At 42.5% G+C, this 15,450-nt stretch overlaps 1 protein-coding gene across 2 annotated transcripts in view; it reads right to left on the bottom strand.

The window, feature by feature from the left end:
- Positions 1–15,450, bottom strand: part of NELL1 (neural EGFL like 1) — a 727,165-nt gene that overhangs the window by 535,210 nt on the left and 176,505 nt on the right. For both annotated transcript variants that reach the window (XM_045825346.1, XM_045825347.1), the window contains exon 11: positions 9,424–9,523. In XM_045825346.1, coding sequence (XP_045681302.1) covers positions 9,424–9,523 — 100 coding nt within the window. The remainder of the gene's footprint in view (positions 1–9,423; positions 9,524–15,450) is intronic.

The following is a 15,450-nucleotide window of genomic DNA, read 5'->3' as shown; positions in this document are numbered from 1 at the left end:
TGCTTTCATACGCACCCAGACTGAGGATCTGCACCAGGACAGGGGATCTTACACGTCCAGGCCAGGGGTCGAAAGCACCTATACTTGGGCTGGGAATGAACCCGTAACCTAGGCATGAGCCCCAACGGGGAGGGAAGCAAACCCGCAACCTTCCGGTTATGCGACGACATTCCAACCACTGAGCTGCACTGGCCAGGGCTGATTCCAAATATTATTAACAAAAATATACTAACTTTAATTACCCCAACTTACTTAAAGTCAGGATTTATGTCTGATTCATTTCTCTCAACCAAGGGCTTCCCGCACAAGGACAGTTGGATGGACGGCTCATAAATGAATGCAAAAATGGATGGGCAGAAATAGGGGAGGATAAATTCATGAGCACATGAAGAGAAGAATGAATCTATAATGGTATTTACATACCAAAAAAAATTCTCTACTGTGAAGACAGAGTTCAATGACTTTTAGTAAATTTCTCCAAACGCGCAGTCATGACCACAATCCAGTGACGGAACTTTCAGTTGCTGTAGCCGGTCACCGTCATTGTTACAATACCATCTCAGCACCCAAGTCAGCGGCCACGGCATAAATCCTCAGTCACTACTGCACGTTTGCAACCCTTCCAAAGGCTTTGTCTTCCTTATCTGAGGTGTCTGAATGGCACGATGTGTCAAATAGAGATCCTTCCCGGGATATTTGTCTTCAATTGCTGCCCACAGTCTCTTTCTCAAGTCCTCTAGATAGATAGCTCTTGGTCGTTTTTTCTTCAGCTGGTTATCAACACAGTCTGAGGTATGAGACTCCTCACAGTCACCCTCTTCCTTAAATCAATGTGTTTGTTTTTTTTTTTCAGTTAGAAGCTGTGACCAGATTATAGTGCACACCCAAATGCACTATACACACACATAAATAAACTGCCCAATATTCAAGTGATCTTACTTGACTATTTTGAATATGAGACTCTACAATCTCTAGGATTATTCTCCTATAATTAGAAGCACACAGTCATGTCTTTTAACTAAGCACTGGCCCAAATGCAGAGAACACCTTAATTTTACAAAGCTATTTACTGACTTCTTCCAACATGCTAGGCTCAGTGCTAAGCAGATTGCACACATTACCCCATGAAACCCCCATAAAAACCCAAATATTACCATCATCCTCACTTAGGAAATAAGGAAAATGTGGCCGAGACTTGAAGTTACTTATTCAAAGTAACACAGCCGGGACATGGCAGAGTCATGATTTGACTCTAAAGTTCTTGTTAAAACCACGAAAAGAAAAATTCTTCAGTGGGAAGCTCTTGGTTGAGAGAAACAAATCAGACATAGACCCTGACTTAAAATAAGACCCTGGCATAAACAACTACTACTGATTACTCTGTGATGATTTTTGTGGGTCTCAAGCCTTCTGTATCCCATAAAATTGTTTAAGGAGGTCCATTTAAGACCCAGCTGCAGGTTCTGGCAGTCTGTTCTTAGCAGAAATTGAGTCTAGGACAACTCTTGCACCCAAAACTTTCTGGCCTGTAGGTCACAACATCCACCCATCTCTAGATGGAATAATAAAGACTCATGGTCCCCTCTAAGAGCACAAGAAATGACATCGACTTCTAGCATGTCCCACTTTACATAGGTTTTGTCATTATAGCCAACAGCCCACTTGACAACTCCAGCTGGACGTCCTCACGGGCATCTCACAGCTCACCTCACTTCCCAAACCCGAACTCCTGGGGCCCTCCACATCCACCCAAACCGGAATGCTAGGACCCATCTTTGCCCTCACTCCTCAAATACCAGCACTTCAAAATTCTGCTCATTTTATTTCATATCTTTTTAATCTATCTCTTTCTTCTCTACTCCACAGCAATAAAAAAAAAATCCTGCTCCAAATTATTATCATCACTCAAATGGAAATTGCCTCACTTGCCTTCCTGTTCCCCATCTTGCTTGTATCGAATCTGTTTTCCACACAAAGGGTTCCCTTTAAACCAAAACTGGATCATGTCACTCTCCCTCTTAAAAACCTTTTGAGGGCTTCCCATTTTACTTAAGAAAAATACAAAATCCTTAACTTGGATGTGAGACAATGAATAAGGCTTCCTCTCTCCCACCATTATCCCAACCATTATCGCACTTGCATTTAATTCCTCTAAATAGTCCATCCTCTTCCCTGATCCGGGGTCTTTGCAACCTTGTTCCTTCAACTCAGAACATTATTACACATCCCTGCCAGAATAACTTCAACTTAGTCTTCAAGTCCCAGCTTAAATATGACCCATTCAGAAAAGGCTTTTTCTCCCAAGTCTAGATAAAGTCCCACTATTCTTTCTCAATGGGAAATTATCACAATTTCCCATTGTGATGGCTGGCAGTTATCAATTTACTAATTATGTGTTTATTTTTTGAATAAACAACAGAAACTCACCTCTTCAAGGGAAAGGATCATGCAAATGTATTTACCTTGTATCCTAGCACACTTATAGGTACTTAATAAATGTTTGTTGAGTTAATGACTAAATCTGCACAACCCTCCTACCTAAAAATCAGAAGTGTTTCAAAGACGAATAAACCAGCCCTGGCCAGTATGGTTCAGTTGGTCAGAGCATCATCTTGTAAACCAAAAGGTGGCAGATTGGATTCCTGGTCAGGGAGCAATCCCCATTTGCAGGCCAGTTGGGACTCATCTGGGATGCAACAAATTGATGTTTCTGTCTCACACCGATGTTTCTCTCCCTCTCTCTCTCCCTCTCTTCCCTTCTCTAAAATCAATAAGCATGCCCTCGGGTGAGAATTTAAAAAGATGAATAAACCAAGGGTCATAGATGTTAACAACCTTCCCTATGGATACACAGTAGGTGATGGGTGAAAGAGAAACATAAACCCAAATACAATTCCAATACTCAATCTCTCTCCATCACCCCACATGACTGCCCAGCCATGATTTTAATCACCAAGGACCACTCCAAGAGTGCTGTCCCTGGCCTGAAGACACCAGTACTCCATCGGCCATTCTCATTTTCTAGTCTGTGATATGCTTTGACTTTTTCGAAAGGCACAAATCTTGTTTCCTTCTCCAGGACACACTCCATTATTACTTCCTGCTTGAAAACTCAAAGTCAGAAGAAAAATATCTCATCACACAAGAGAACACCACACACAGACAAGATCCCCAGAGGGCTGAGACCCACTTGGCACTCACACCGGAGTGCTGACAGTGAGCAGGTGCTCCAAAGAAGACACAGAATCTGTTGAATGGAGGTTTCAGGTTTTACCTGAACCACCTCCTTAATTTTACTTCCCACCAGAGGCACCATTCATTCATCTGGCAAATATTTACTAAATACCTACATTGTACCTAAGGCATGGTATTGGACAATAAGGTGTTATATAACCAAAAAATGCTGGGAATAGCATAAGCACGTCCTCATTCACCTTACACTCTAGCGCAGGTGGACTGATGGTGAATGTTAGCTAACAAGGAGATATTGTGACAGAAAGGGCCAAGGTGCTCCAGGAATGTATCATGGAGAAGGGTCCTCACACGAGGTATTCAAAAAAGGTTAAGGATGATGAGGCTGGCTGAACAAAGGGTAGGAGTTCCACACACATGGAGCAGCAGGGGTCCACATCATGCTCAAGAAGTTAATGAAGAAACATGAACATTAGGGTCACACTTCTCCTCTACCAGGAAGAGTCTACAATCTGAACTACCTCTAGTGGCCCTGTATCTACAGTTCTGTTGCTAGTGTTAGCAACAACACCTGTAAAACAGTATGTTGTCTTTAAGTCCATTGGCCTAATATGCATATATTAAACCCAGCCTATTATAAGGAAGCTCTTCACACTGCCACTCTCCTCATTCCCCTCTGTACCCTTTATAATTATAGCAAAACCATCCACCCATTCTGGCTTCTACAGCCGATGCTGAACAAGTGTCATTATGATTTATTATTGTAACTTCTTCTAGAGCAAGGAATGAATGGGCCACTATCTCTGGGCAGGGCTTGGTTTCTTTAAGATAAAGTCTGATTCACACAGGGCGCCATTGCTTGCCCTCAATCTCCTGCCCCTCCTGTATCTCCCAACAGGTCAGACAGGTTACTTTTGAAATGATGTACCTGGGCAATCTGCAAGTGTACTCCATAATCCCCTACCCTAACTCAAACCTTAGAAAGCCAATCCCTTTCACATCACTACTGCTTGCCCAACCTTGAAAGTCAGGTAAGGAGCAAAGGTGCATTGAGTATAGTGTATTCTATGGTATGGAGACAGCTCCACCCATGAACTGGCTAGGAGAGATAGGGTTCAAAGAGCCTTTGTGTGAAATGGACATCCTTATGTACCCATAACCAATGTTCACAGCACAGAAGCATGGGCCCTTGAGAAATGAGAACATTTAACTCCTATGGACAGAGCATTGGGCCATCGGGATGGACCTGTTAGGGACTGAGCTCTGGACCCTCACAGGTTATATCTTAGAAAGCAATTTTTTTTCTGCAACAGTCAATACCTAAGAGTGTTCCAATCTCAGCAGCCTAGTCACATCAGGTCTCCTATCTGGGACATGTGCCTCCTTCTGGAGGCTCCCTGGACCCTGGTCCACTGTGGCACTTTCAGGACCACAGGCTTCATGGACCCCCAGAGACTGAACTCTTCTGCAGAGGCCCTTTGTTTCCAGCTTTAACAGCTTAACATGCAGTCCTGTCACTCCTGTGTCCACGCAGCCAAGGGCTGCAGGGCTTGGCCAGATTACATCTGTCGATATGCAGGGGACCTGACCCGGCTACAAATGACCAGTTCCTCTATTTAAGCACTAAGTTGCATTCTCACTACATGCCTCTTTTCCAGACTCTTTCACCTCAAATACCCTGAAACTTTCTCCCTAAATCATCGCAATTACAAATGCACCTAAAATGATGAGGAAGACTAGGAAAAAACTAATATGACTCCAAGACCTTTGGGAGGATGTAATTGAAGGGCATAAAATCTTAAGTAGTACAAATAATCTCTACTAATGTCAGCCCAGACCAGATGACAAGGCAAGTGGGCATGAATTAAAATTACAAATAAACTCATTGGGAACAGATGTTGGAAAGAACTTTCTTCCCAACACCGAAAGTTTTAAACATGCAGCAAAACCCTCCGAAGTCATTGGCGACATTGCAGATACAATTAGAGTCCATTATGAGGAAAATTACACCCCGAGGAGTGTTCAAGAATTCTGGGATCGGCCAAATGATTGGTGTGTTTTCCTGGAGCAATCCTGAACATACAGACTAAAAATTGTTGGCTTTTTTTTCGTCCCCTTTAGCTGTGTGCACCAGCAATTTGTGAACAATCATTTTTACGGGAGTTCCGTGCACACTTTTATTACTTCTCCCCAGGCAGAAGTAGAGGTGCCACTCCAGTGCCCACTCCCCACTGCTCTACCTCCTGGCCTCATGCTTAAGTAGACAGGCTCCTGCTATATATAGCCCTACCCCAGGGTGATGATGAGGCTACACAAGTCTCAGGGAGCTCAGGCACACACTGTCCTGAGGCAACCACAACAAAAAAATGCAGCCGTGATTAGGGCTGCTCTGGGGATGCTGCAGGTGACTGAGGCCTCTGGACCAATGGCAATGGCAATGCCAATGCCTCCGCACCAATGGCAAAGTGGCCTCTCCCTGCCAGTGTCTGTCACCCTGATTCTCTTTGCCTGTCTTCCCTCCTAACTGGTCTGTAGTTAGTTCTTCCCCGGGAACATCCTGGCTGCACTAATCAGCCCTGAGGATGTAAACACCTATTCGGATGATTGCATTAATTTTTCTCTAAAGGACAAGGGAATTAGTTACAGTGTTTGGCATGACCCGAGGTGTCTAAGATCCTAGTAAGGATATCAGTTCTGTTCATATAGGGAACACCCTAAGTCAGTCATAACTATTCTTAACTCTGAGGTCCTCCTAGGTTTATGTCAAAAACAGAAAAACACAGTGTACAGCTATAGTCTTCACCTCTCTTCTTGATTATTTCATTGGGGTGGTCACATGGGAAATCATATATTCAAATGGGTATGACTAAAAAAATAGCTTCACAATCAAGCCAACAAGTTACAACTTGAGGAAACAAGTCATATCTCAGCAGCATGGGTTTTAATGTTATTTCACATAAGCAATACATAGAGCCTACCAGCTGGTACTAAAAATAATTTCACTCAAAGTCAGTGACATAAACATAATAGAAATACATGGTAGAAACACATCTTCATCTACCTTGTCTCCTACATTTAAAGAATCAATTCATAAAATGCCATCATTATAACAATCATTATTTTAAAAGTTGAAGAGCTTTCTGGGTATCATATGATCCACCAATGGGGATCAGAAAGCAAAAAGCACTCTGCGCTTTCGCAAATTCCCAGCCCTAGCCCCCTCACACGAGGTGGCTCACCAGTCCTAATGAAAATAAGCCCTGGAAAACTTCAATTTCCTGAGCAGGAATGAGAAAGGTTTTGACTTAGACCTCTGAGGAATAATACTCTTGTGGGGTGATTTCCCTCAGAAGAATGCCCTGACATTCACAGCCAAACAGACAGAGATGATAAATATGCTAATTGCATGGCCTTCGGTGTGGATACCGAAGGAGGCTACAGCCACTTCATTTTCTGTAACCAATAACATCAGCGTGGCAGAACCCAGACAGGCAAAAACACACCCCTGTGCTTGTCCCAGAACCACATATTTCAGGTCCTCCAAGTCCCTCCCTGCTGCCTGCCAGGCAGCACACAATCTCAATCCACAAAGCAAACCTTATGGCCTTCCACAAGCAGGATAAAAATTACTTTACATACAAATTGAGTGTTTCTCACCTTTTCATTACTTTCTGTTTTAGAGAAAGGAAAGAAGGAGGGGGAGAAGGACTGAATAATTTGCCTTTGCAGGGGTGCACTGGGCGGTCTAATTTCCTCAGAATAGCAATTGGCCAACCCCTTCCTCCTCTTGCAAGACTCCACTCAGAAAACATGAACACGGAGGGAAAAGTAAAAGACAAACAGAAGTCAAAGGAAAAAAATATTTCCCACAATATTGTGAGTAACTAGTATGTTACTTCTAAAGATACTCTTGCTAAATAAATTGGAATTAGGAGATATTGAGTAAAATTCACCAAGAGTATAGTTTGAGACAATAGATCATTGAACTCATTGGGATTGATTTTTTGTTCACTGTCACATAAATTTTACATTTTCATGAAAAAAAAAAGAATACCCCACTGCCCAGACAAACAAGCCTTTCATTTCGTGATTGGCAGATGTGCACAGCAAGCCCTGGCATGTGGACAAGTGGGTGGGATGCTCTGGCCTCCTCTCTGTTACGGGTCAATGGGGAAGAAGGAGGTACTGACAGTAAGTGGTGCTGAAAAGGGCTTTGGTCAAAAATGATGCTTTCTTCATCCCAGTGTCTGAATTCTGGGATGGGAGCAGAACAGGAGAAACCCATATACCTTGATAGTTTAACTCCACCCTCTCCCCACCAGAAGTCCCTCCCACCACATGTTTTTGAAGACTTGCTCTGGTTCCTGTCAAAATGTGCATAAATACCTGTAATACACATCCTTCCCCCCAAAAAACCCCATCAGCTGCCTAATAAAAGAGTTGGCAGCTTCCTGGCTGAGAAGAAAGCAGGCAGGAGGAAGATAAAGAAAATCTTCACTGTCACAGACTGGTCCTGGCTGTGATCTAATCTCTGACACCTTATTCCTTCCTCAAAGCTGAAACAGCAAAAGCCTTGAATGAGCCTTAGGTTTAATGAGATGTCACATCTCTCAGCATCTTCACTGGGAAAGAAGCACATGCATTCATAGAGGTGCTAGTAGAAGCAGTCACACCTGGTCTATTGTAAACTGGGGCATAGCAATGAAATGTCTCTTGAATTTCTGTGAGATAATCAATGATTCTGCTCTAATGAAACCATAAATCAGAAAGGATTTACATAGACTGAGTCCCACTTGGCAGCTCAACAAATAGCAATTGATAGATTTTGCATTAAATTGCCAGACCTTCCTAACAACCCTATCAGTTCCCAATAAATGCATCCCTCTGAATATTCTAGTCAAGTGTTAGGTCCTTCTAAAGCATCCCAGTAGCAAATATGCTAGTAGCCACAAACGCCGATAAAGAAAGGAAGATGCTGTAATGGCATGGTATCACATCGCTGATTCTAAGAGCCATTCATGGCTATCAACATACTAAAGTTTCCTAAGAATGTTACCAAAATATTGCCCTCTAATCACCAACCATGCAGAGAAATCTCAGCCTAAGCGGAAACACTCCATGATAATATACATTTTTATACATGAGAAGGTGCTAGCAGAGGGGCCAGCACATTATGGGCTGCCACCTGCATTTGTACATAAAATTGTATTGGAACACAGCCACACTCATTCATTTATTTATTTACCTGTTGTCTATGCTGCCTTTGCCATACAACAGCAGAGTTAAGTCGTTGAAAGAGAAAATTTCTGGCCCTTAACAGAAAATGTGTGCCAACCTTCGTTCTGAAGAAAAGATTTTTAACAAGTAAAATATGAGGTTGTCTAAGCTACACTGCTACACTGCAGATCCTTAACTCTAGAAGCTTCCAAAGGAAGCCAAAGGGGATCTAACTCATTGACTATTTGAGAATGTGGAGGAGGATTTATGATGGGTATACTTTCAAAAAAAAATCTGTAAGTTTAACTGGATTTGTTTTTCAAGATTTCAAATAAATGTAAACACTCCAAATCTCCTAATTAGATGTCCTCATCTAATTCTGCCTGGGTGAAAAGTTTTAGGGAGGAAGTGATATTTGAGGGGTTTGAAGACATGAGAATAAATTTGGGAAAGAAGGGGATTTCAAGAAGAGAAAGCAAAACAATTTCTCCCCAAGAATTAAGTGGCAATTAGGTGTTACTTACCTGAGCCACTTTTCCTCACAGAAGTTTAAACGTGATATATGAATCTATGAAAAAGGATTTACTGTAAGTCATCCTCTGTCGAGTGTGGGAATTGGCCCATGGAAAGGGCTGAAAAGAATGCTTCCCATCCCACTCGTGAGAAATATGTATAATGGTGATAAAGGTCATTACTACAGGAGCTGTCATTATCATTATTATAGGAATTACTGTGTACTGAACACTTACCACATGCTAGGCATGATGCTAGGTGCTTATGCCTGATCGCATTTAATCCTCATAACAGTCCTATGAAGGAGATGCTATTATTATCCTCACTTTCTAATTAAGGAGACTAGGGCTGAGAAAGGCAAGTAGGGTACCCAAGTTTCCAAGTAGCAGAACAGACTTGTAGAAGCCATGCTATTACCACCATACAATTCATTAATCCCCCACATCCCGAAGGCCACCCGACCCCCCAGCCCAAGCTCGGCCCCCGACCAAGCCCACTTACCTCTGCAGACCCTACAGCACTGATTCTCTGGGAGAATGTGGTCCTTTTCTGAGCAGTTCAAAGAGGGGCACGCTTCCGTAATTTTTACTAAAACTCCACCCTGGAAGTCAAATAATAAGAAGAGAAAAAGTGTTCATATTTTTAGTCAACAATACCAGGATCTAATGTTCTTGTGAACAGCCTGCAGTGATAACAACTTACAACAGTTAACAGTTCTCCCAAGAACTACACAATCATCACAAAGTGACAAATCAGTGAGCCTGCTGGAAGAGAAGGAACACTCCCGTTTCTATACCGAAAGAGCCTCAATTTCAGCAAACAGTTTCTGAGTCTGGTCTGTGTCATAGAGGGTCACTGCCAGTGCTCTGGGAAATTATCGCAACAATCAGCTGTTGGGTGGGGGAGTCCTCCTTTGCATGTTTGTTGATTTCTGTGGTGCAAATGCCCAGACAAAGACAGATTTTGAGCTACCAGCTTGATGTCACTGAACACAGATATGGGAAGTTACATCCATTGAGCTCTCAGAGCGCCTCCAAGCCCATTCCAGTGCTCCATGCATCACAAGCACTGTGGGCCCCGAGATGAATAAGACATGTTCCTGGCCTGTGATGAACTCACGGTTTGGATAAAAAGAGAAATAAAAAAACCTCTTAAGCTAGAAACTGTAATGCAATACAGGAAGCCCTTTAAAGAACGTGCTCTAATTAAGGCATGATAATGTGTCATGGGAAAATAACTAATTCTGCCCAGGTGTGAAGAAATTATGAGAATGCCACATTTGAGGAAACTTGAATAATGGAATAAAATAAGGAGGAAAAGACTTTCCTGGCAGAAGAAACAGACAATGAGCCAAGGTACACAGGTACATATGAGCTAAAGAGGGTCGTTCCAATGAGCCCTAGACATTCCCTAGATACAAATGAAATCACTTACAATAAAAATTTAAATATTCAGCAGGTAATTCTTTATGACCTCATTTCACCAAAGGTCCTCTTTGTTCACATTATGAGCATCTGTATTTGGTTTTGTCCTGAATTTTAAGAATCATTCCATTAATTATTATTGAAAATCAGGTAGAGACTCCCAGATTTTATCTAAAATGTGACATTGTTCTCTTCCATTTTTAATAAGTATAGCATATTCTCACTTGCATTTCCTTTTATTTATTTATTTTGAATTTTTTTCAATTACAGTTCACATTCACTACTACTTTGTACTAGTTTCAGCTGTACAACATAGTGGTTAGCCAATCATATACTCTACTCTCTTCTATTCTTAAGGGGATGTTTAAGTGAACCAAGAGGCAAGCTCGAGAAACAGTCTCATTTGAAGCCAAAAGGTAATTTCCCATACGATGGGAGAACAGGACGGAGCTGGACAGCCAAGAGGGACGAGGAAAGCACTGACTTTTCACCTCCCAGAGATTCTGTCATGCCCATGGCCCCAGAGTCCACTGACTTGACAGGAATTCCGATCCCAGCAGGCATATCCATTCTTAAATAAGAGCATAAACATAACTTTAAATGTCAAGTATAAATTTAACTCCCAACTACTCATCATTTGGATGGTTTATACCACGGCTTCCTGGCCTTTCTCATAATCTTCAACCCAGACAGTTCATCCTCCAGCATTCCTTGGAATGCCTTTTTTTTTCCCTTCCTCGTTGTTCTCTCTTTATCCTTGATCTGTCCAAAGACAGCCAGATCTCTTGCTTTTCTCATGATTCTATCTTAAAACGGGGCCTAGGATCTGAGGATTTATTCTGCTATTCATCCTCAGTTCACCATTTCAGCTGTATTCCATTCCCACCCCCGATCCTGACCACATAGGATGGCATATAGCCCCAGGGGTGAGTTAGCACCAGTCTGAAGGCCAGTGGGCCTGTCAGATGTACCTTCCTTTCTCCAACAGGGAATCAAACCAATTACTATAAACCAATGGAAGTTAATAACCTTGCTTTCAGGAGCATAAGCTAAATGCAAAGAAAAATGCGATGCTTAATTACTGAACCATTATTGCCTCTACTTCTATCCTTTAATATTAATGTATTTTTCATTACCTCCTGCCTCCTTGTATAAATAAGAGTAGCAGACATTGTTGGACCTCTTTTATCAGTTTTGTGTGCTCATCCCCCAGCTTCTGAATGCTTTGCTGCTCATGGATCTCCTGCCCCCCACCCTCAGAGGGGTCACCCAGAGCACTGGAGCCACTTTGCCCATGCAGAGAGCCAAAGTTATCTACAAGTTCTACACATCCCACTCCCAAGGCCCAAAGACAGAGCCTAACAGGCATGGGACATTCTTCACCTGGAGGAGAGACAACAGCTGGAGTGTAATTTACACCCCAGAACCCCTGGAAGGTTTTCTGCCCCTTCCTTCCTTTCTTCCCTCCCTCCCTCCCTCTCCTGCACTCCCCCCACACTTGTGGGCTTCTCCTGGGACCTACCACAGTAAATCCCCTGTATGGAAACCCTTAGTGCAGGGTCTGCATCTGGGAGAACCCAAACGAGGGCGATAACATAAATTTCACTTGTACTGTCAAAAATCTATTAAGAGAAATTATCTCTAGTAGTGAGATTCTGCAGTGATTTCCATTTTCTTCCTTATAAAACTGTTCTCTCTATGTTCCAAATTCCTTATCTTGGGTATTTATGTTTGCTTCTGTAAAAGAATTGTTCAAATGCTAGAGATTTTTTAAAGTAATCACTATGACAGTTTCTTTTTAAATAATAAGGGCTCACTGTGGTTGATGATTAAATCAGTCAACAGTTGTAATCAACCTTTAACATATGTGATGAGTAAGAGCGTTTCAAATGTTTAAATAGAGACAAACCATTTTGCATGAATTTGAAAATAGTAAGTGCCACAAATCCACTTAGGCCAGCCACATAATTAGGCACAGACCTTTTTTAACTGTATTTTCAACACTATATCTAGTAAGAAGTATCTAATGATTAACATTTTTTCATCCTCCTGATTATGGTATGCTGTTTTATGACCCCTGGAACTCTGCATTGGTGGGAAAATACAATCCTTCCAGTATTTCTCATTTAGAGCAACCATCCCCATTTCAATGGTCAAATATAAACACTTTCAAGTTACTACTCATTGTGCTTCAACCTGAATTTCTAATGACATATAAAATTCACATCTTTAAGTAAAATGAATTTGTTGCTAGCCTAAAGAAATATTGCAGGGCATTAATAATTGGACAAACTTGAGCGAGACAGCTAGAAGATATTATTCATCTTGATTTTTAATTTTTTTTACTTATTAATTGATTTTATAGAGAGGAAGGGAGGGAGGGAAGAAAGGAAGGAAGGCAGTAAGAGAAAGTGGAGAAGACAGAGAGAGAAACGTTGATTTGTTGTTCCACTTAGTTATGCATTCATTGGTTGATTCTTGTATGTGCCCTGACCAGGGATCAAACCTACAAGGTTAGAAACCTACAACCTTGGCAAATTGGGACGATGCACTAACCAACTGAACTACCTGGCCAGAGCTCATCTTGATGTTTAAAAAATAATATATTAACTTCTGGGAAAATATGGTGAAAACATTGGAAACGAGAGTTAGTTTCTTGTCTAATTGGTATTGCTGAAGCATTAAAATGATCCCAGGAAAATGGAAATGGGCAAATCTCCAGGCAGCCCTTTGTCAACTGGGGATCTGCATCTGAACCACAGACCACAGAAAATTACCTAATTATTTGCTCAATTCTCCCAAGGATAGTACTTACATAGTACCATTTTAAATGCCTAGGAGAGAAGCTAATTCATTACATAGAACAGGTACCATAGGATATTAGAGCTTTAATCTTGAGAAAGGCTGCCAACAAAAGACCGGGGGCCCTCTGATCCTACACCCATCACCCTCTCTCCCTGCTGACAACATCTATTAAATGTGGCCCAAGGCTCTTCCTATGGCCTTTTATAAAAAGCTATCCTTTATCAAGGAAATCAAAGAGCCATTGCCTGACCAATCTGGTCTTAGGTAGATTAACAAGTAATAATTCAATCCTCCTGAACTTACTTTTCTAAAACTCAGAAATGAGAATTATTTCCAAATCAGTCTAACACTATGCAGAGTGGCAGTGGAGAAGCTAAGAGCCAGATGACACGGGTGCAGGTCCCGGCTAGCTCTCTGACCAGCTCTGACTCTGGTCTTTGGTGCCTTAATTCCCTCCTCTGTAAAATGGGGATGGAAAGAGGACCTATCTCATTGTGTTCTTGTGATGCTTGCATGCGGTAACATGTCTAAAATGTTTTAAACAGTGTCTAGAAAATACTAAGTGCGCAAGTAACGTTAAATATTATTGTCAATGGCCCTTCTCTTTCTACACCAAGTAAACGTTTAGTAAATAACCGTAGGAAAAAAAATAAAGGAAGAAATTAATGACTTTTAAAAGGATGAAATTACTCACACATACACACACACCACTTGCACAAATAGAGTAACCTATCTGCCCCAACTTCTTTCTAAATTGCACAAATATAACAAAGCAGAAACAGTAAACAATGAACCAAAGTTTGTAGAACAGAGGTGTCGAACTCATTTTCACTGGGGGCCACATCAGGCTCATCGAGGTTGCCTTCAAAGGGCCAAATGTCATTTTAGGACCGTGAAAGAGTAGTTACATTGATACAGTCCTAAAATGACATTTGGCCCTTTGAAGGCAACCTCGAGGCTGATGTGGCCCCCAGTGAAAAGGAGTTTGGAAATGAATGTAGAACATGTACCATGTGCCAATAACGCTGGTAAGTGCCATTCTAACAATCTGGCATTTAAATCCATGCCCCTATTTTGGAGAGGTCTCAAATGGTGTCTCTCTTGATCCTCTCTGATGATAACAGAGATCAAGTCATTACTGCGACCCTGCTGCTCCTCTGCCAGTTGTAAGGGACAGAGACATGACAGATACTGGAGGCATCAGCCCACTGGACAAAATTGCCTTTAGTCATCCCAGCTTTCCCAGGGATAGGAGAAAAGAGTAGGGGCTTTAGAATCCAACTCATTTTCCCTCCCCTAGAACCAAAACAATTTATAGAGAGGGTGACACATGTCTCACAGTCAGGGAGGACACGTATGGTCCTACTTACAGAATAAGAACAGCTCATGTTCACTGAGGACTGACTTTGTGCCAAGCACTCTGCCAAGTTCTTCACATGCTTCATCTCATTTAATCTGCCCAGCATTCCTCGGTGGTAATGTGCCAGCCCCAGGTTGGAGACCACCCACCAGCTCGACCACTCCCAGGCCTGGCAGCTTGCCTTGTTGATGGAGAGATCGCAGAGCCCTTGCTAGCACACGATCCCCACCTCTGCCTCTGCCTCAGCCTAAGGAGCCCCTGAGCACAGTGCCGCAGAGACCACCACACCTGCATGCTCACCAGACTGTCTGGGCCTGGAATCTCTGGCATTCCCAGTGGCAGCCAAGAGGTAGCAAGTGGGAAAAACAATAGGGAAGATCAGGGGAGTGAACCCCTGGGGGTAGATTCTAACCAGTGAGAGACAGGAAACAGGAGAGAGCCTTCCCTCCCCAAAGTCCCCCATAAAGAATTGGACTCAAGCTTCCTGAGAGATTCTGCAGGTCTCTGTGGCATCAGTCTCCTGTATCTTTAACATACAGTCCTTTATTTTCCCCAGAAAATGAGAGAATGTATGTACAAACACCAGCAAAGATGGTCTATTCTGAGACACAGTGGTCGGCATCTCTGTAGATGCCCCACAAAAGCAGCCAGGCTTTGTTGTGGGGCTGTGTCTGCCCTAATGTGCCACCTTGTGTCAGCTCTCCATCCTTCCCTTCCTGCCCTTGGCCTCTCACTCTGGCATTCCTGGGACGAGACCTCACCCAGGTAACTGCACAGCTAGCTCCCACACTGGATCCAGCACATTGCTCAAATGCTATGTCCCCAGAGAGACCTTCCCAGATTCCCACCCCAAAGCTCCCAAGCCCTTCAGCCTGGTTTACACTGTTTATAGAATGTGGCACTCCACTGTACATTTATTTATGTTCTCACTGCCTGTCT

Source organism: Phyllostomus hastatus, unplaced genomic scaffold (genome assembly GCF_019186645.2).
Source record: "Phyllostomus hastatus isolate PE091 unplaced genomic scaffold, TTU_PhHast_1.1 phas_scaffold_585, whole genome shotgun sequence".
In the NCBI taxonomy this organism is placed as follows: domain Eukaryota; kingdom Metazoa; phylum Chordata; class Mammalia; order Chiroptera; family Phyllostomidae; genus Phyllostomus; species Phyllostomus hastatus.
This window is presented reverse-complemented; position numbering and strand designations above follow the sequence as displayed.